We start from the raw sequence: 19,995 nt of genomic DNA on the forward strand, positions 1-19,995 counted from the left end.
TCAAGGCGGGCCATTTCCAGCAGTGGACAAGAACGTCTGAGCAACAGTGGGGTGGTTGGAGGGGGGAAATAAACATGGGGAAATAGTTTTACTTTGTGTAATGACCCATCCACTCCCAGTCTCTATTCAAGCCTAAGTTAATTGTATCCAGTTTGCAAATTAATTCCAATTCAGCAGTCTCTCGTTGGAGTCTGTTTTTTAAGTTTTTTTTGTTGAAGAATTGCAACTTTTCGGTCTGTAATTGAGTGACCAAAGAGATTGAAGTGTTCTCCAACTGGTTTTTGAATGTTATAATTCTTGACGTCTGATTTGTGTCTATTTATTCTTTTACGTAGAGACTGTCCAGTTTGATCAATGTACATGGCGGAGGGGCTTTGCTGGCACATATCACATTGGTAGATGTGCAGGTGAACGAGCCTCTGATAGTGTGGCTGATGTGATTAGGCCCTATGATGGTGTCCCCTGAATAGATATGTGGACACAGTTGGCAACAGGCTTTGATGCAAGGATAGGTTCCTGGGTTAGTGGCTCTGTTGCCTGGTGTATAGTTGCTGGTGAGTATTTGCTTCAGGTTGGGGGGCTGTGTAAGTAAGGACTGGCCTGTCTCCCAAAATCTGTGAGAGTGATGGATAGGTTGTAGATCCTTGATGATGCGTTGGAGAGGTTTTAGTTGGGGGCTGAAGGTGACAGCTAGTGGCGTTCTGTTATTTTCTTTGTTGGGCCTGTCCTGTAGTAGGTGACTTCTGGCTCTGTCGACCTGTTTCTTCACTTCAGCAGGTGGGTATTGTAGCTGTAAGAATGCTTAAGAGAAATCTTGTAGGTGTTGGTCTTTGTCTGAGGGATGGGAGCAAATGCGGTTGTATCATATAGCTTGGCTGTAGATAATGGATCATGTGGTGTGGTCTGGGTGAAAGCTGGACGCATGTAGGTAGGCATAGCGGTCAGTAGGTTTCCGGTATAGGGTGGTGTTTATGTGACCATCGCTTATTAGCACTGTAGTGTCCAGGAAGTGGATCTCTTGTGTGGACTGGTCCAGGCTGAGGTTGATGGTGGGATGGAAATTGTTGAAATCATGGTGGAATTCCTCAAGGGCTTCTTTTCCATGGGTCCAGATGATGAAGATGTCATCAATGTAGCGCAAGTAGAGTAGGGGCATTAGGGGACGAGGGCTGAGGAAGCGTTGTTCTAAGTCAGCCATAAAAATGTTGGCATACTGTGGGGCCATGTGGGTACTCATAGCAGTGCTGCTGATTGGAAGGTATACATTGTCTCCAAATGTGAAATAGTTATGGGTGAGGACAAAGTCACAAAGTTCAGCCACCAGGTTTGCCGTGACATTATCGGGGATACTGTTCCTGACAGCTTGTAGTCCATCTTTGTGTGGAATGTTGGTGTAGAGGGCTTCTACATCCATAGTGGCCAGGATGGTGGTTTCAGGAAGATCACCGATGGACTGTAGTTTCCTCAGGAAGTCAGTGGTGTCTGGAAGATACTGGGAGTGCTGGTAGCGTAGGGCCTGAGGAGGGAGTCTACATAGCCAGACAATCCTGCTGTCAGGGTGCCAATGCCTGAGGTGATGGGGTGTCCGGGATTTCCAGGTTTATGGATCTTGGGTAGCAGACAGAATACCCCAGGTTGGGGTTCCAGGGGTGTGTCTGTGAGGATTTGGTCTTGTGCTTTTTAAGGGAGTTTCTTGAGCAAATGCTGTAGTTTCTTTTGGTAACCCTCAGAGGGATCAGAGGGAATGGCTTGTAGAAAGTGGTGTTGGAGAGCTGCCTAGCAGCCTCTTGTTCATATTCTGACCTATTCATGATGACGACAGCACCTGCTTTGTCAGCCTTTTTGATTAGGATGTCAGAGTTGTTTCTGAGGTTGTGGATGGCATTGTGTTCTGCACGGCTGAGGTTATGGGGCAAGTGATAATGCTTTTCCACAATTTCAGCCCGTGCACGTCAGCGGAAGCACTCTGTGTAGAAGTCATCAAAGATGCACTGCAAGAACCACCTTTCTTGAACAACTGGAGTTTGCCAGAAGTCAGTCAAACATTTCAGATAGTCTTCTGCTGTGAACAAGCTGCATAGCATATATGAAATTATACACTCAATATGATGTGACCAGATGAAACTTTCAATATGCTTAGATACCAATTAATGGAAATAAAGTGAAATGATGAAAATATAAGTAGTTTTGCTATATTGTTTTGAAAGATCGAAGGACCACCGAATCCAACCAACTGGACACTCAGCTCATTTCTAACCCTGAAGCTACTCAAGAGGCTAATTTGATATCTGCATTGAGCAGCCTGCACTTAATTAGTGAGCCCTTCTGTCTGAGTACTGACATCCTGTGTAAACAGTGACATGCCAGATGAATGTCAAGATTCCAGAAAAGAAAAAGAAAAAAGGCACCCAGACAAGTTCAGCTACATTTAAGTTGTTGGACAAATAAGTTTATATACTGTACCCTTGAGTTAAAGGGACATCACCAATAAAAATATTAGTGGGTAGTATTTTTAAGACACCTGTAACTGAAAGATAACATGGTAATCTATTTTCAGTTTCCTTTGAGGATCCTGTAGCACTTTCTGTATAGTCACAGTTTCTTGGAATGAGTGGATCTTTCAAACAGCAACAGAGTATACAAACATTTTGAAAAGGAAAATGAGACTAAAGACACAAAAGCCAGTAGAGGGGCACATTATACCTTAGTCCACTTCTTAAACTGGCTAGATTCCAAGCTAGTGTCTCTATGGCCTATTTAATTCTCATAGACCTCATGCTATTGCATAATACTGACAATTTGAAACAAAGCATAATATGCACTGTAAGGCTGGAAGTGGAGAGTCTAAAACCAGAAAGCAGAGATTATTATCCAGACATAGAAAAAAAGCCAGAGTCAATACAAGCATATGGAAGTGGTAGGAGAAAACCCACCATTAGTGTCTAGTTAATGAAATTGCAGTGAGAAAGGAAACCTGTTCAAACCTGCAGAGACTTTTAGAAACAATTCTGTCAAAAACTTCTAAACCACTTTTTAGCCACCATATCTTTTTTCTGGGAGCTTCTCCTGGCTGTAAGTGCTTAGAGGCCCTTTAGCTATGCTGAATGCATATACTCTAGTCACAAATACATACTGTTCACAGACAATGCAGAAACATTAGCGTACTGACATGACAAATATTTAGAAGTTCCAACATTAAATGACAATTTATAAGTAGAACTTGATTCACAGAGCATTTGTTTAGTAGTGTCTGTTTTAGATGTGTGTCTATCAAACATTATATAAAGTCTGATTAGACTTTAGGAGACAACATTTAGTAGAATATATACACTGAATACTACCTAACTAATTACACTGGCAGTGCTTGTTATGTTTGTTCAATGCTGGAGTAACTTTAACTTTTAAAAAAACTGGATAACATTGTTTGAATTTGAAACTTCATCAGGTATTAAGAGTGGTATTCTGTATACACTGAGTCCATGAAAGTCACATCTTTATTACTTGCACGGATACTGCTTTTTTAAAAGCAAGGAAGCAGCATGACAATAGTGCCACTTTTTTTGTATGATACTTGTGAATGTGTACAGCTTTACTCATCCACTGATTTCAATGGGACTATTATAATGTATGTGGAGTTATGCATATGCGCACTTCTTTGCAGGATATAGATCTTAGATATTACATCAGAAAACCAGCAAGATATAAAAACAAATAACGTTTTTTCTACTCTAACTGCAAATTGACAGAAGACAAACTGTTTGTCAAACAACTGTTTGAAAACACAATTTTAATTGAGAACTCGAAACTCATGGCTATGTTTCACATTGCCAGCTGTAAGTGCTTGCAGTTTCACTATTATGAAACAGTGTTGCACACCGGAATAAATGAGCTTGTATAAAATCCATTTAAAAGGAAGATTTTTAAGCTTCACCCATTCTAACAGAAGTTTGATTTTTTTCAAGTTATTTATGCACTCTGATAACTCAAAGCAAGCATACGACTAACACTGGTAATTTTAAGTGGCTAAAAGGCAGACTTATTTCTTAGTGTTCAAAATAGGGCTGACGCATTAAAAGCGTAGTCACATGAAGAGCATGCACGCTACGCTTCCCACCTACCATCCTGCAAGAATTATACAGCAAGTGAAATGGCCCTGCCAATCAGAGCAACATTTCCCAGTGTAGTTACGATTCAGAACAGCATGGTCATTGCCACAGTGCAGGGCAACGGCATCTGTATTCCCCCTTTATGGGGCAGAAAGAGCACCCACTCAGGTTCCCCTACCCATCACCTCCCTTAGATGGAGATATGTCTCTCTCCCTTCTGACCAGAGTATTTCTAGGCCGAAGAGTTCTTTACCTTCACTACATTATTCTTAGGAAAGACAGGCTGCCCAAGTAGGCCTGCTTACTTTCTCAGATGGTTAATTAAGTGTGACTGCCCACAGTTATAAGGTGCCACATAGCACTTCCCATGCAAGCCTAATTTATTCTTAAGGTAAATACTACACAGAAAACATTAAAAGTTTTAAAAAAAAATCTACACAAAGACTAATAAGCTAACGAGCGATCACCCCAACATGGGCTATGGCTGGAGCCATCCTTCTACATCCCACCCAAAGGGTTTCCTTGTTTCAAATTCCTCACAGCTTAAGCTCAGAACACACACACACAGTCTTATGCGGCCTCAGTAGGGTCAGTTCTTCCAACCTTTCCCTAAGGATTGCGTCCCCCCATGAACGAGGGGTCCTGTCTGTTTGCTAGATCATGAAGAAGGCCCTGAGCCTGTTTAGAACCAGGCTATTTATCCAAAGATCTTTTCTTTCTCTGTTGGTCCCTGGAAAAATCCAGTTTGAATCCATATATGCAATTCTCTCCAGAGAGTAAATTTAAAAGGCCTGATAACTAAAAGGAATTACATTAAATACGTAACTCCTCTAGGAGGAGACGGATGCAATTCCAAACACACAGGGCTTGTCTACACTACTGCATGGGGTCGATCTAAGATGCGCAACTTCAGCTACATGAATAGCGTAGCTGAAGTTGACATACTTAGATCTACTTACTGCGGTGTCTTCACTGCGGTAAATTGACAGGTAATGCTCTCCCGTCGACTCCGCTTGTGCATCTCATTCTAGTGGAGTACTGGAGTCGATGGGAGAGCACTTAGCGGTCGATTTATCACGTCTAGTATCGACCCCCACACTGGATCGATTGCTGCCTGTCGATCCATCAGGTAGTGTAGACAAGCCCACGTGCTCAACTATATTTTTAATTCAATGGACTCCAAAGGCATTAAACCTAATTCAATAAGGTTTAACTGAAGTCAGTAAAGTTTATCTTAATTCCATAAGATTTATCCAGGATATTATCAGTCTGCCCAAATCATCAATTACGAAGTGAAACACCTGTGAATTGTTACGGTCCTTGAACATCACAAGCCCCAAACTAACACCGCCATCTCAACTTTTTGATTCATTCATCTTGCAAAATAGTAATCACACCAGCGTAGGATTACTACTGAACTTAAACAGAAAGTAATCCAATTTCTCCATGCCATCACTAACATTAAACCAAGTATCACATGCAAATTTATCACGTCAAAAAGTTATTCTACAAACATGCATTACACGGTGCAGCTTTAAATACTAACTGTTCATTCCTATTAACACATGTAATATTTCTATAATACTGTGGTAACTTAATGACATGTTTTAGCAACTTCAGAGAAAATAATGGTCTATAATAATTTGTGCTTTTAGGCTGATAAATGACTCATCTACATTTATTGGTAGGCAATACCTATATAAGGCAGTTAAACAAGAATATTAAGCTAGAACATTTGATGAAACTTGAAGATGTGCTTCGTAAATAACCAAGTAAAAATGAAAAAAAAAACTCAAAGCCATTGACAAATTATTGTAATAAGTGACCATGCAGAGAGATTTATGTAGCCATTATGATTTCAGTTTTCTAACTGGGCTGCAAAACAAGTCCACTTTCTGATGCGTGATTTATTAGAGCATGAATTCCAAGTGAATGTAGTATATACTAAAAAAGAATTTTAAAAGAGATTAGCCAGTGATTCTCATGAGTCAGCCCAATAACAGAATCCCAAAAGAAACAGTATTAACATTCTTATCTAAAGAAGTCCTAAAATACACTTTTTTTAAAAAAGCTACAATAAATACTGTTTTCTAAATAAGAAACATTAAGGGCCTATCCACCCTACTGGTGCAAACTCAATATTTCTAGGGTGCTTTAATGTAGTACTGTCTACCTGGACCAATTAATGTACAATATTAGTGTGCTTTAGAAATCACATCCTGTAGTACACACTGCTATTCTGTGTAGACAAGTCCTAAATTAAGACTAAATTCTGAATTTAATTTAAACACACTTTTAGAGTGCCCATCAGTATTATGGGCATCAGATTAACACTAAAACTGAAAAAGATTAGAGCACATTAGTACTTAAGACACTGGATCACCCAGTGCACATTAGAGTCTGCAATTATGAGAGACAAGGTATCAATGTCCTGATCAGAAAACTATTGAGTGCACAAAGTTGCGGGGAGATCAAAGAGGCAACTAAGTCTAATTACTCCTTGGGAAATTCTGCACCACTGCAAATGCCCAGAATGTATGTCCCCTGCCGATTTCTTTGCTTCCCCACAGAAAAATAACTTTGACGGGGAAGCAAAGGGAAGCCACAAGAGCAGTCATGCGACCCTCCCCAGCAGTATGTTTTGGGCGCTCAGGGCAGCTAGCAGAGAAGTAAATCACTGTGGGGCAGGAGGCAGGACTGGGGAAGACCCAGCTGGTGGCTCCTACCCTGCGCTGGGCTCAGCTGCTAGTCCCGGCTGGTCTGGGGGAGGACAGTACTTCCTCTTCCCCTGCATCCAGGGCCAAGTCAAACTGACCCACCCCCAGATTTTTCCCCCTGCTGCAGGAAGCTCTATAAACTTCCCTACTCCAGGACCCATTGCTCCGCAGCTGCAGGGAGAGGGATCCCTGTACAAGGAGCTGCTCCCCCACCCACAGTGCATCCAGACCTCCTCATACCCAGACCCTCCAGCCGAGCATCCCCCTCTCCCCCACTCAGAACCGCCCCGATGAGCTGCACAGTGATCTCCCACCTCTGTGTGGCCAACGGCCTGGGCTCCCCAATGCCATGCTGGAGCCTCCACATTTGACAAATAACATTTTCAGAATTTTAAAATATTGTGTGCAGAATTTTAATTTTTTTGGCACATAATGTAACTAATTGTGGACTTTGACTACCAGCATATAAACTGGACAAAGTCACCACCTGAGAAGTTTCAGCAATTTCTCAACCATTTAAACAACTGCTTCTTTATACAATTCTACAGCATACAAATTAATCGTTTCTCCCCTTAGGGCTTGTCTACATAGAAAAATTAATTGCTATAATTATATTGGTATATTTCCAAGTGGACTATTATTTACAACAGTGGACTTTTTAGGTTTAACTTAATTAATTCCCTTTTGAAGCAAGTTAAGCTAAACTGAAAAAAGGCCACTGTTATTGCAAATTATAGCATCCACATGGTAAGTTACACTGATAACTATACTGGTATAGCAATGCTGATAAAATTTCCCAAAGTAGACAAGCCCTTGTGCCTCGGTAAGTAGTAACCAGAGTTGAACCATTACATAACTATGACTGTGATGCAGTATGTGAAAAGGAATCCTACCAAAAAATAATGCTGTGAAACGAAACTTCAGGGGATTAAAAAGAGAAAAGAGGAAGCAGTAACAAAATAGCAAAAAAAAAATCAACTAATCACAGGTCAAGTGAAGAACCCAAAATTCTGACTGGTTAAAATGTCAACTGACCAGCTATTATTTGAGCTCCATCAAATACTCTAGCAAGAATGCCCTGATGTAGGTATTGGCCTACTTTTTTTGATTGCATCATGATGCCATTCTTTCAGAACTTCATTTCACTGTGTTTCACATTTTTCCTCTGTTAAAATAATGCAGTTAAGTAACGTTTTGTAATTATGCATAAGTAAGTATCTCAGGTCATGCTTATTGGAGACCATAAAGTCTTACTCTTTTTTTGTTTGTTTGTTACTGTACTAATAAATTAGTGCATTAAAATAACCTGACAATTGACACTATTTGATCCATCAACTGACCAAATGTTTTTGGATAGGTCACATGTGCAACCCTAGACCCTCGTATTCTCAAGTACCCTCTGAGCAGAGTTGCAGAAGATGTATTTATGCAGAAATAGAGGAAGTATGAAGACAAGGACACAATGTAGTATGGTTAAATGACAAGGTTCAAGGATGTTATTTGAGCCAAAGATATATCCTCCAGAAAATGGAACTCCAACCCAAGAGAATCCTATATAATGTAGCAAGCTATTGCAGGTAATATATAAATAAGAGAGGTCAGGAGGGAATTTGAGAAGAAACAAGTAGTCCTAAACCAAAAAGCCCATATACCAAAAGCAGCAGCCTAGGATAGAATCCACACGTACTACTAGAACAAACAGAGCAATTAAGAATAATGACCAAGATACCCGATAAGAATATTTTTTAACACCACATACACATATTGTTTCTAGGCATATACTAAAATAAAGCCAATTAACAAAAGGTACAAAATATAAGCTATGCAGACATTAATACTTCAGGGAATTAGTTGGGAACAACTGCAAGGATAAAACAGAAAAACGAACACTGAGAAATTTTAAAACTTGATTTTTTTTCTTTCAGTACATTAAGATCAATTGAACAAGTGAATGGCAGCATGTGGACAAGAATTCAGGAAATAATCAGTTATTAATCCCTATGTAGATCATTAACTCACCTTTCACAAAGGGTAAACATTCATTCTCACTCAACTGCCACATTATTTTTATCTGATTATCTATAATTAGACATTTGAAGATAAAATGGTGGTAATTTGCCTAAAATGCACTTGCCTAAAAATTCTATAAATTTATAATGTTAATTATACAAGATATATTGGGAAGTGACTGCTAGGAACTTGTTTGCTCCTAGTAAGAATAATCACTTATCTGTTCTAAAATTAGTAATTTATTTATAGCAGAGAGCAAGGGGAGTGCTAGATTACTTAGTAAGATGCATACCATAACCATACAGTAAGCAGCAAATTGCTATTAAGAACTATTAAATCTTCAAATCTAAATGCTGCCCAAAGCCAACAAAAGAAACCAATCAAGAAACACCTGCCAGTACACATCAACAGCACACATCTGAGCTTAGACACTTAGATTTGTGTTCTTGTTAAGCACTCTGGCCTTTGCTAAACTCAACTTATCCCTAAAAAATAATCCTCACTATTATTAACACCAGTAGTAGCAAGACGGATGCTCTAGGAGCAAATAACGAACCAGTGGTTGCCAGTAGTTTTACCACCATGACACATGGACCTCCTATGAGCAGGTATAGATGACAAGGTAATTTAAAACTCCTGGAGCTTTGTTCACACTGGGGGTATGTCTATACAGCAGCTGGGATTCCCAGTTCATGGAGACACATATGCTTGAGCAGACCTAGCGTTGGTGCCTAAAAGTAAGTCTGGACACAGCAGTCTGAGGCTCAGGCTAGCTACCCAAGTAGAACCCTGCACATGCAGTCTGTACTCTGGCGGCTAGCTTGAACTGCAGCCTGTGCTGCCACAGCTACACAGCTATGTTTAGGAGTAGCTCAAACAGAGTTTGCACATGCATGTCTACTAGGGTTGCCAATCCTCCCGGCTTCGCCAGGAGTCTCCCAAAATTGGGTTCTATCTCCCGGAGGCTAGCGAAGCCAAACAGGGAGATCTTAGGCCGGTAAAAGTCTGGCGATACAGCAGGGCTAAGACAGACTCCCTGCCTGTGCTGGCCCCACGCCACTCGTGGAAGGGGCCAGCACATTCCTACGGCCCATTCGGGGGAAGAAGAGGGGAGACAGGAGGTATGCACATGCTGCCCCCCATCCCAAGCGCCAACTCCACAGCTCCCATTGGTCGGGTACTGGGCCAATGGGAGCTGGGGGGGCGATGCCTGCAGGCACAGACAGAGCACAGAGCCCCCTGGTCTCCTCCCCGCCCGAGGCCACAGAGACGTGCCAGCTGCTTCCTGGAGCAGTGCAAGGGCAGGCAGGGAGCCCGCCTTAGCCCTATTGCACTGCTGACCAGGAGCCACCTGAGGTGAGAGCCTCCCGGCCACCCCCTCCTGCACCCCAACCCTCTGCCCCAGCCCTGAGACCCCTCCTGGAGCCAGCACCCCAAACCCCCACCTGCACCCAAACTCCCAACCAGAGTCTACACCCCCTCCCACACCCCAATGCCCTGCCCAGCCCCGAGTCCCCTTGTATACCCAAACTCCCTCCCAGGGCTTGCACACCACACCCCCTCCCACACCCCAACCTCCTGCCCCAGCCCAGTGAAAGTGAGTGAGTATTGGGGACAGCAAGCAACCGGAGGCATGGAGCGAGTGGGGCAGGGCCTCAGAGAAGGGGCAAGGCTGGGAGGTGGGTAAGGGTGTTTGGATTTGTGTGATTAGACAGTTAACAACCCTAATGTCTACCCAAAACAGGAATCACATCACTCAGCAGCTGTGTAGACATACTCTACAACTTCACTACTAATCACCCATGGAGCTGCACCGAGTGAGATTTTTTTCATAAAATAGTTAATACACAGAACAGCCTAAAGGATTTTTTTTTTTTAAATAACCTAGACCAAGAAAATATTTCAGACAAACTACAATGGATGACCCAAGAAATGGATTATTTATAACACAAATTAAACCTCTGGCAGTTTAAACACTTGATCAATTAAGTAAATAAATTGAGTCCTTGGGCTGACCACTTACACGTTAAAAAACCCCTTTAATGATGTTGCGGAGAACCCAATTCTGCTTTACTAGGCTGCCAGTCATGCTCAGCCATGTGGCTAAGTGAAAAAATCTTCCTGCATTTTAATATCTTAAATCTAGTCCCTCTATACCATGTGTTCTTGGTCAGTTGCTATCCAAGAGATGGCTGCATTTCAGAGATGAGGTGAGAGCCCCTATACATCGGTTACATTTGTAAAGTGCTTTGGGATCCTCCTTCGAGCTGAGCGTGCTGTTTAAGTGTAAGATATTATTATTAGCCACACACCTGAACAGACATCCCCAGTTCTAGAGAGGTTTGAAATCTGAACCCAGATCAGGCTCTCACAATTCAGCGGTGTGTTTCAAATGGGCCAAGCCAAAACCCCAGCTCCAGGCAGCCGAAACTTTTTTTTTTGCCCCCCTCCGTGGAGGGCGGGGGCGCAAGGGGAAAGTGCCTCAAACCTGGTTTCAGGCTTCGCAGCCGTCTGTGGTGACCAGCGTTCCCCGGGGACCCTGCATCCCGCTCAGGCGCGCCCCGGCCATGGGGAGCGGAGGCGGCTGGGCACAACAGCGGCGCGCCAGCCCGTTTGCGGCGGCCCCGCTACACCCCCCTTCCGGGGGGTCAGGCGGGCCCCTCATGGGAAGCGGCTGCCGGGCCTGCTCTGCTCTGGGCTCCCGCGAGACAAAGGAAGGAAGCGGGCGAGAGCCCGGAGGCGGCGGGAGCTCCAGCCTAGCCAGCGCACGGGGCCAGGGCCGCGCACCTGCTCCCGCGCCCCCGGGGGAAGCTGGCTTGACGGGCTGGGAGAGGACGGGTGTCCCGAGCCGGGGCGGGCCTGGCCGCGCGGGGCGGTCACTGACCAGGATCCGCTTGAAGAGGTTGCTCTCCTTGGGCGGCAGCAGCACGGACGGCATGGTGCGCGAGGGCAGCCCGGGCGGCGCGGAGAAGACGCGGCTCCTGCCAGGCGGCGGCGGTTTAACTCATTGGCCTGCGCCGCCCGGCCGGCTCCCCTCAATCACGGCGAGCGAGCGCGGCGCTTGTGCGCAGCTGCCGGGGAGGCCTCGCTTCCCCACTGACGCTGCAAAATGGCCGCTGGGATCCCCCTTGGCGCACGCGCAGATCCTGCTCTATAGCCTGCGGGGTGAGAGGGGAGCAGCGCCCCCGCTGCCAGTCCTGGACCCCCGGCGGCGGGAGGCATCCCAGGAGGTAGCGGGCTGAGTTTGGCCTCGCCCAGATTTGCCACCAACTCTCGCGATGTTGTTACAAATCTTGGGATTTGGTGCCTGAGGAGGTCAGCCTTACCCCGTTTGTAGCGCTTGTGGTTCGAGGGGAACCTCTCTCCCCCAACAAGGCACCACCCCAGGGCAAGTCAGAGGAGCTGTGAGATTCAAGGCCTGGTGGGTGGCTCCGTGGAGGCCTGGGGCTGGCAGTGCAGCGTGGTGTTTGGCTGCGGAGGGGCATTGGCGGGGTTTGACCTGTACCTGTGGGATGTGACAGGATGGAAAATCCCATTATTCTGATTACACTCTTGCCACCGTCCCTCCTCTTTGCCTTAGCGTCCTGTGTCTGAAGAACTGTTTGTGCTAGAACCACATAATCTGAGAGCCAGGAATCCCTACTTTCAAAGAGAGATACAATGCATTCGTCTCTACGCTACCAAGTTTGTGGCTGCTAAGATCTAGCTGGAATTTAAGGAGTGAATGGCAGGCTAGTAATCAGACAATTATGATTATAACCTATGGATGTCATCTAATGTATTCATTCATTTTTCAGTGTTTGACATCAAATGTTAGCTATGTAAAGCTTCCTAGCCATCTCATAAATATTTGTAAGAGTTAGTATTTGTTCCTAGGCTGGCAGTGGTTCCTTTACCAAGTAAAGTGTGAGGCTTGAATGGCTTGCTGCTGTTGACATAATAAGAGTTACCTGTTTCCACATTGAGAACTTTGCTCTTCGAAGTCTGTAGCTTCTCTTGAAGGTGTAGAGTAGGGAATTGTCTGTAACTTCAGTGGCATCACAGATGCAAGTGTCTCTCAGACTTTCCTGGGAAAAAGAAAAGGAGTACTTGTGGCACCTTAGAGACTAACCAATTTATCTGAGCATAAGCTTTCGTGAGCTACAGCTCAATTCATTGGATGCATTCAGTGGAAAATACAGTGAGGAGATTTATATACAGAACATGAAACAAGGGGTGTTATCATACACACTGTAAGGAGAGTGATCACTTAAGATGAGCTATTATCAGCAGGAGTGCAGGAGTGGGGAGGGGGAAGAAAACCTTTTGTAGTGATAATCAAGGTGGGCCATTTCCAGCAGTTAACAAGAACGCGTGAGGAACGGGGCGGGGGGGGAAATAGTTTTACTTTGTGTAATGACTCATCCACTCCCAGTCTCTATTCAAGCCCGAGTTAATTGTATCCAGTCTGCAAATTAATTCCAATTCAGCAGTCTCTCATTGGAGTCTGTTTCTGAAGTCTTTTTGTTGTAATATTACAACTTTTAGGTCAGAGATCGAGTGACCAGAGAGATTGAAGTGTTCTCCGACTGGTTTATGAAATGTTATAATTCTTGACATCTGATTTGTGTCCATTTATTCTTTTACGTAGAGACTGTCCAGTTTGACCAATGTACATGGCAGAGGGGCATTGCTGGCACATGATGGCACATATCACACCGGTAGATGTGCAGGTGAACGAGCCTCTGATAGTGTGGCTGATGTGATTAGGCCCTATGATGGTGTCCCCTGAATAGATATGTGGACACAGTTGGCAACGGGCTTTGTTGCAAGGATAGGTTCCTGGGTTAGTGGTTCTGTGGTGTGGTGTGTGGCTGCTGGTGAGTATTTGCTTCAGGTTGGGGGGCTGTCTGTAGGCAAGGACTGGCCTGTCTCCCAAGATTTGTGACAGTGATGGGTCGTTCTTTAGGATAGGTTGTAGATCCTTGATGATGCGTTGGAGAGGTTTTAGTTGGGGGCTGAAGGTGATGGCTAGTGGCGTTCTGTTATTTTGTTTGTTGGGCCTGTCCTGTAGTAGGTGACTTTTGGGTACTCTTCTGGCTCTGTCAATCTGTTTTCTTCACTTCAGAAGGTGGGTATTGTAGCTGTAAGAATGCTTGAGAGGGATCTTGTAAGTGTTGGCCTCTGTCTGAGGGGTTGAAGCAAATGCGGTTGTATCGTAGAGCTTGGCTGTAGACAATGGATCATGTGGTGTGGTCTGGATGTAGGTAGGCATAGCGGTCAGTAGGTTTCCGGTATAGGGTGGTGTTTATGTGACCATCGCTTATTAGCACTGTAGTGTCCAGGAAGTGGATCTCTTGTGTGGACTGGTCCAGGCTGAGGTTGATGGTGGGATGGAAATTGTTGAAATCATGGTGGAATTCCTCAAGGGCTTCTTTTCCATGGGTCCAGATGATGAAGACGTCATCAATGTAGCACAAGTAGAGTAGGGGCATTAGGGGACGAGAGCTGAGGAAGCGTTGTTCTAAGTCAGCCATAAAAATGTTGGCATACTGTGGGGCCATGCGGGTACTCATAGCAGTGCTGCTGATTGGAAGGTATACATTGTCTCCAAATGTGAAATAGTTATGGGTGAGGACAAAGTCACAAAGTTCAGCCACCAGGTTTGCCGTGACATTATCGGGGATACTGTTCCTGACGGCTTGTAGTCCATCTTTGTGTGGAATGTTGGTGTAGAGGGCTTCTACATCCATAGTGGCCAGGATGGTGGTTTCAGGAAGATCACCGATGGATTGTAGTTTCCTCAGGAAGTCAGTGGTGTCTGGAAGATACTGGGAGTGCTGGTAGCGTAGGGCCTGAGGAGGGAGTCTACATAGCCAGACAATCCTGCTGTCAGGGTGCCAATGCCTGAGATGATGGGGCATCCAGGATTTCCAGGTTTATGGATCTTGGGTAGCAGACAGAATACCCCAGGTTGGGGTTCCAGGGGTGTGTCTGTGAGGATTTGTTCTTGTGCTTTTTCAGGGAGTTTCTTGAGCAAATGCTGTAGTTTCTTTTGGTAACCCTCAGAGGGATCAGAGGGTAATGGCTTGTAGAAAGTCGTGTTGGAGAGCTGCCTAGCAGCCTCTTGTTCATATTCTGACCTGTTCATGATGACGACAGCACCTGCTTTGTCAGCCTTTTTGATTAGGATGTCAGAGTTGTTTCTGAGGCTGTGGATACCATTGTGTTCTGCACGGCTGAGGTTATGGGGCAATTTTTTCCACAATTTCAGCCTGTGCACGTCGGCGGAAGCACTCTATGTAGAAGTCATCAAAGATGCACTGCAAGAACCACCAGGGTGCCAATGCTTGAGATGATTGGACGTCCAGGATTTCCAGGGAAAAGGAACCATCTGAAGGATAAAGTGACTCTTCTTATGTTTTGTGAGAGACAAGGTGGCTGAGGTACTATATTTTATTGGATCAACTTCTGTTGGTGAAAGACAAGCTTACATAGAGCTCTTCATAAATTAACGTTCAAAAACAGAACTATAAAACCCACATTCTCTACATTGGCTGGCATCCCTTATATAAAGATGATTTTTTTCCAACTTGTCAAAGAAGATGAATACTTTGACATACACTTCAAACACAGTAATAATCAGTACAGTTTTCCAAAGAACTAGGCCACGGGCTAAAAAAATTCCATTTTCCACACCCTAGTACAATATCTTACTCACCTGCACTCAGGGGTTGCAACCCCCATTCCAAAGTAGGAGTTAGAGTTGATGTTTGCCTACAGTGGCCAAAGACCATACTAGTAGCCTGGAATGCTGGCATAATAGCTAACCTGTCCATTCTGACATACGGCTGTCAACATAGAGGGGTTGCACCTAAGATGGGTGCATCATTAGGTTGTTAATGCCCTTATGCGGCAGTACAGGCTCTGGATCCGAAGACTGGGAAGGATTATGCTATGTATATTTCTGTCTCTGGAGAGAAGAAGAGGGAATTTTGGGGTGAGTGCATTTCTAGGGATTGCAGAAAATATGGGGTATATTTTGTATAAAACTAGAAGAGAATTAAGATACACACTATGAATCGGTCATACATGAATAATAAAATATTCCTTTTCCTGGGGAATTTTTATTTATTATACTCTTTAGAGACCGCTCTGAAACAACCACAGCGCAAGCCATACGGCTATGCTTTCCCTCTACAGTTATTCAGCACATAGACATTCCCTATAGGAGGTGAGCTCAACCTTTTTATGCTCACCCAGAGGGTTAACAAATTTCACCAACTCCAAATGACTCAGTCAGCTCTTCCTCATTTCCACAAGTTACGTTCCACATACACCCCAACCTCCCTCAAAAAAAATAGCTGGTCTGAGGTCATTAGGAACATAAGAATGGCCATACTGGGTCAGGCAGCATCTCGTGCCAGATGTTTCAGAGGGAATTAGCAGAACAGGGCAATTATCACGAGATCCATTCCTTGTCATGCAGTTCCAGCTTCTGGCAGACAGAGGTTTAGGGACACCCAGATTGCGGGGTTGCATCCCTAACTATTTTGGGTAATAGCCCCTGAGGAGCCAATCCTCCATGAACTTACTCATTCTTTTTTGAACCTTGTTATATGTTGACAACTTCACAACATCTGGCAATGAGTTCCACAGGGTGACAATGTGTTGTGTGAAGAAATACTTCCTTATGTTTGTTTTAAACCTGTGGTGTATTAATTTAATTGGGTGACCCCTGGTTCTTGTGTTACGTGAAGGGGTAAATAACACTTCTGTATTCACTTTTTCCACACCTTTCATGATTTTGAAAACCTCAATCATAGCCTCCTAGTTATCTCTTTTCTAAGATGAACAATAACAGTCTTCTTAATCTCTCCTCATATGGAAGCTGTTCCACACCCCTAATCATTTTTGCTGCTCTTCTCTGTACCTTTTCCAATTCTAATATATGTTGCTTAAGATGAGGCAACCAAAACTGCACACAGTATTGAAAGTGTGGTGTACCATGGATTTATATAGCGACATTATGATATTTTATGTCTTATCATCTGTCCCTTTCCTATTGTTTCCTAACATTCTGTTAGCTTTTTTGACTGTCGCTGTACATTAGTAGAGAACTACCCACAATGACTCCAAGAGCTCTTTCTTGAGTGGTAATAGCTAAATTAGACCCAATAATTTTATATATATAATTGGGAATATGTTTTCCAATGTGCATTACTTTGCACTTACCAACATTGAATTTATCTGCCATTTTGTTGCCCAGTCACCCAGTTTTGTGAGATCTGTTTGCAACTCTTCGCAGTCTGCGTGGGACTTAACTATCTTGAGTAATTTTGTATAGTCTGCAAATTTTGCCAGCTCACTGGTCACCCGCTTTTCCAGATCATTTAGGAATTTGTTGAAGAGCACAGGCCCCAGGACAGATTCACTCCATTGTGAAAAAGGACCATTCTGTTCTGGAGTCTTAAAGGCCCAGATTCTCAAAGGTATTTAGGCTCCTAATTTCCATTCATTTCCTTGGGAGATAGGAACCTAAATTCCTTTGACGGTCTGGGCTAAAGGAGCTATATACTTCGTCATATAAGGAACTAGGATTTAGATTTATTTTAGTTCAAAGCCTGTTTTTCTTTCTTTTATTTTTCATTTTTGAACCACTGTTGTTGTTTTTTAGCATATGCCTTTACATCAGATTGCTTGAAAAGAGACTTAACTCAAATTGTATACAAAATAGCTATGTTACAAGAATGTTAAGGTTGAAAAGTTTATCACACAAAGGTTAGTAAATGAAGAATTAACATTGCCCATGGAACTTTAGTTAGGCCCATTTGTGGGAATGCATTATGCTACTTTCTTTAATTATATGATAACTAGAGCTTCTCAATTAAATGTTTTTAAAAATTTAATATGGGCAAAACAATGTATTTTTTTCCTAATCTCATTCTTGGAAAGACGTTCAAAAATTCAATCTGAGGGAGACACCCAGAAGCAAAATTTCAGCTCAAACAGTTGAAGTCTGGCAAAGGTATAAGCAACTTAAAGCAGAGTTTTACAATGGAAAATGTTAAGCCACCTTAACTATAGGCCATGCTACCAGTTCCATTTGCAATAATGTCTTACTGTTCCTTAGTATTATTATTTATTAATATATATATCCTATATATTGGTATGTTTTAAATAAATATTTATTTTCTAATAATATAGATGTCTAGTAAAACATTTATTGCTAGTAAACTCTGTTTACATTAACTGACTACCAACAATGAAGTGATGTTGTGAAAATAGCTTGGAGACAGGTACCATTTAAGTCAGATGTACAATACCATTTTCCCAGAATTACTGCATTTAGTTAGACAAGGTGTGCAAGGTAATATATATATATATTTTTTTTATCAACTTCTGTTGGTGAGAGAGACAAGTTTTTGAGCTTATACAGAGCTCTTCTTCAGGTCTGGGAAACTAAATCAGTGTCACTGCTCATGTTGTGGAGTTTCCATTTCAGATGGCAAAATTCAATATCTTCCATTATTGTATGCAGTGTTGTAGCCGTGATGGTCCCAGGATATTAGAGAGGTAAGGTGGGTAAAGTGATATCTTCTTTGGATCAATTTCAGTTGGTGAGAAAGACAAAGCTTTTGAGCTTTTCAGAGGTCTGGGAAACTAATGTTACAGCATACACCAATCATGTTATCAAAGCATATCTTTAATCTATGAAGCTGATGGACATGCTAGCCATCTTCTCTTCTGGCTAAATGAGGGAACAATTAAATGCATTTTGTTTAGGGTTGCAAGCAACCTCTTGAATTGTTGGTAATGGGAACCTCAAGGCTCCACACCCTACCCTGCCCTGCCACTTCAAACAAGGCCCCACCCTGCTCTGCCTCTTTCCCCAAGCCACCCCCATTGCTCACATCTCCTTCCCCCTAGCCCCCTCACTCACTGGATCATCTCAAGGAGCCTGCCTGCAGGTAGGAGGTGGCCCCAGCTGAGCAGGGGTTGGTGTGGGTTAATGACCCAGCACCTACCCCCACCCCGTGGTAAGCAGACTTTTGGTTCAGGTGCCATTTAGGGTTATCAGTTCCCCTTTTTGACCAGACTTTCCAGTTGAAAACCAGGCACCTGGCAACCCTAAATGGCACCCGGACACAGAAGCCAAAAACCGGACTCTCCGGCTATTACCTCCTATCATTTGATCCTACTGTGTTCAGAGAAACAGGACTTTGTACACATTCTTTATAAATAAACAGGATTGCATCAATTAATACTTGATTCTATCATCAATATCTCCACCTGATGAAAACAACCCACAAGGCCCCGAATATTGGTTAACTGCTCTGATCAAAAGGAGGTAACGGTATTATAACAATATATAAATGATAATAAACTTACATAAGAATGGCCATACTGGGTCAGACCAAAAGTTCATCCAGCCCAGTATCCTGTCTACTGACAGTGGCCAATGCCAGGTGCCCCAGGGGGAGTGAACCTAACAGGTTAGGATCAAGTGATCTCTCTCCTGCCATCCATCTCCACCCTCTGACAAACACAGGCTAGGGACACCATTCCTTACCCATCCTGGCTAATAGCCATTAATGGACTTAATCTCCATGAATTTATGTAGTTCTCTTTTAAGCCCTGTTATAGTTCTAGCCTTCAAAACCTCCTCAGGCAAGGAGTTCCACAGGTTGACTGTGCGCTGTGTGAAGAACTTCCTTTTATTTGTTTTAAACCTGCTGCCCATTCATTTCATTTGGTGGCCCCTAGTTCTTATATTATGGGAACAAGTAAATAACTTTTCCTTATTCACTTTCTCCACAGCACTCATGATTTTATATACCTCTATCATACCCTTAGTCTCCTCTTTTCCAACTTATAATTGTGCCTGGTGACAGAGTAACAGCCGTGTTAGTCTGTATTCGCAAAAAGAAAAGGAGTCCTTGTGGCACCTTAGAGACTAACCAATTTATTTGAGCATGAGCTTTCGTGAGCTACAGCTCACTTCATCAGATGCATACCGTGGAACTGCAGTTTCCACGGTATGCATCTGATGAAGTGAGCTGTAGCTCACGAAAGCTCATGCTCAAATAAATTGGTTAGTCTCTAAGGTGCCACAAGGACTCCTTTTCTTTGTGCCTGGTGAATTATTTGATTTCAAAACATATTAACATAAACCAGTATCT

At 43.3% G+C, this 19,995-nt stretch overlaps 1 protein-coding gene across 5 annotated transcripts in view; it reads right to left on the reverse strand.

Annotated features, from left to right (window-relative positions):
- NAA16 (N-alpha-acetyltransferase 16, NatA auxiliary subunit) overlaps nt 1-11,924 on the reverse strand; it is a 107,367-nt gene extending 95,443 nt beyond the window's left edge. For all 5 annotated transcript variants that reach the window (XR_013345516.1, XR_013345517.1, XM_077812008.1 and 2 more), the window contains exon 1: nt 11,718-11,924. Coding sequence is in view for 3 of the 5 variants with exons in the window: in XM_077812008.1 (XP_077668134.1) it covers nt 11,718-11,771 (54 nt within the window). In the remaining 2 variants the exon portion in view is untranslated. The remainder of the gene's footprint in view (nt 1-11,717) is intronic.
- Nucleotides 11,925-19,995: the final 8,071 nt, after the last annotated feature.

The sequence above is a fragment of the Eretmochelys imbricata genome, chromosome 1, assembly GCF_965152235.1.
Source record: "Eretmochelys imbricata isolate rEreImb1 chromosome 1, rEreImb1.hap1, whole genome shotgun sequence".
Taxonomy (NCBI): domain Eukaryota; kingdom Metazoa; phylum Chordata; order Testudines; family Cheloniidae; genus Eretmochelys; species Eretmochelys imbricata.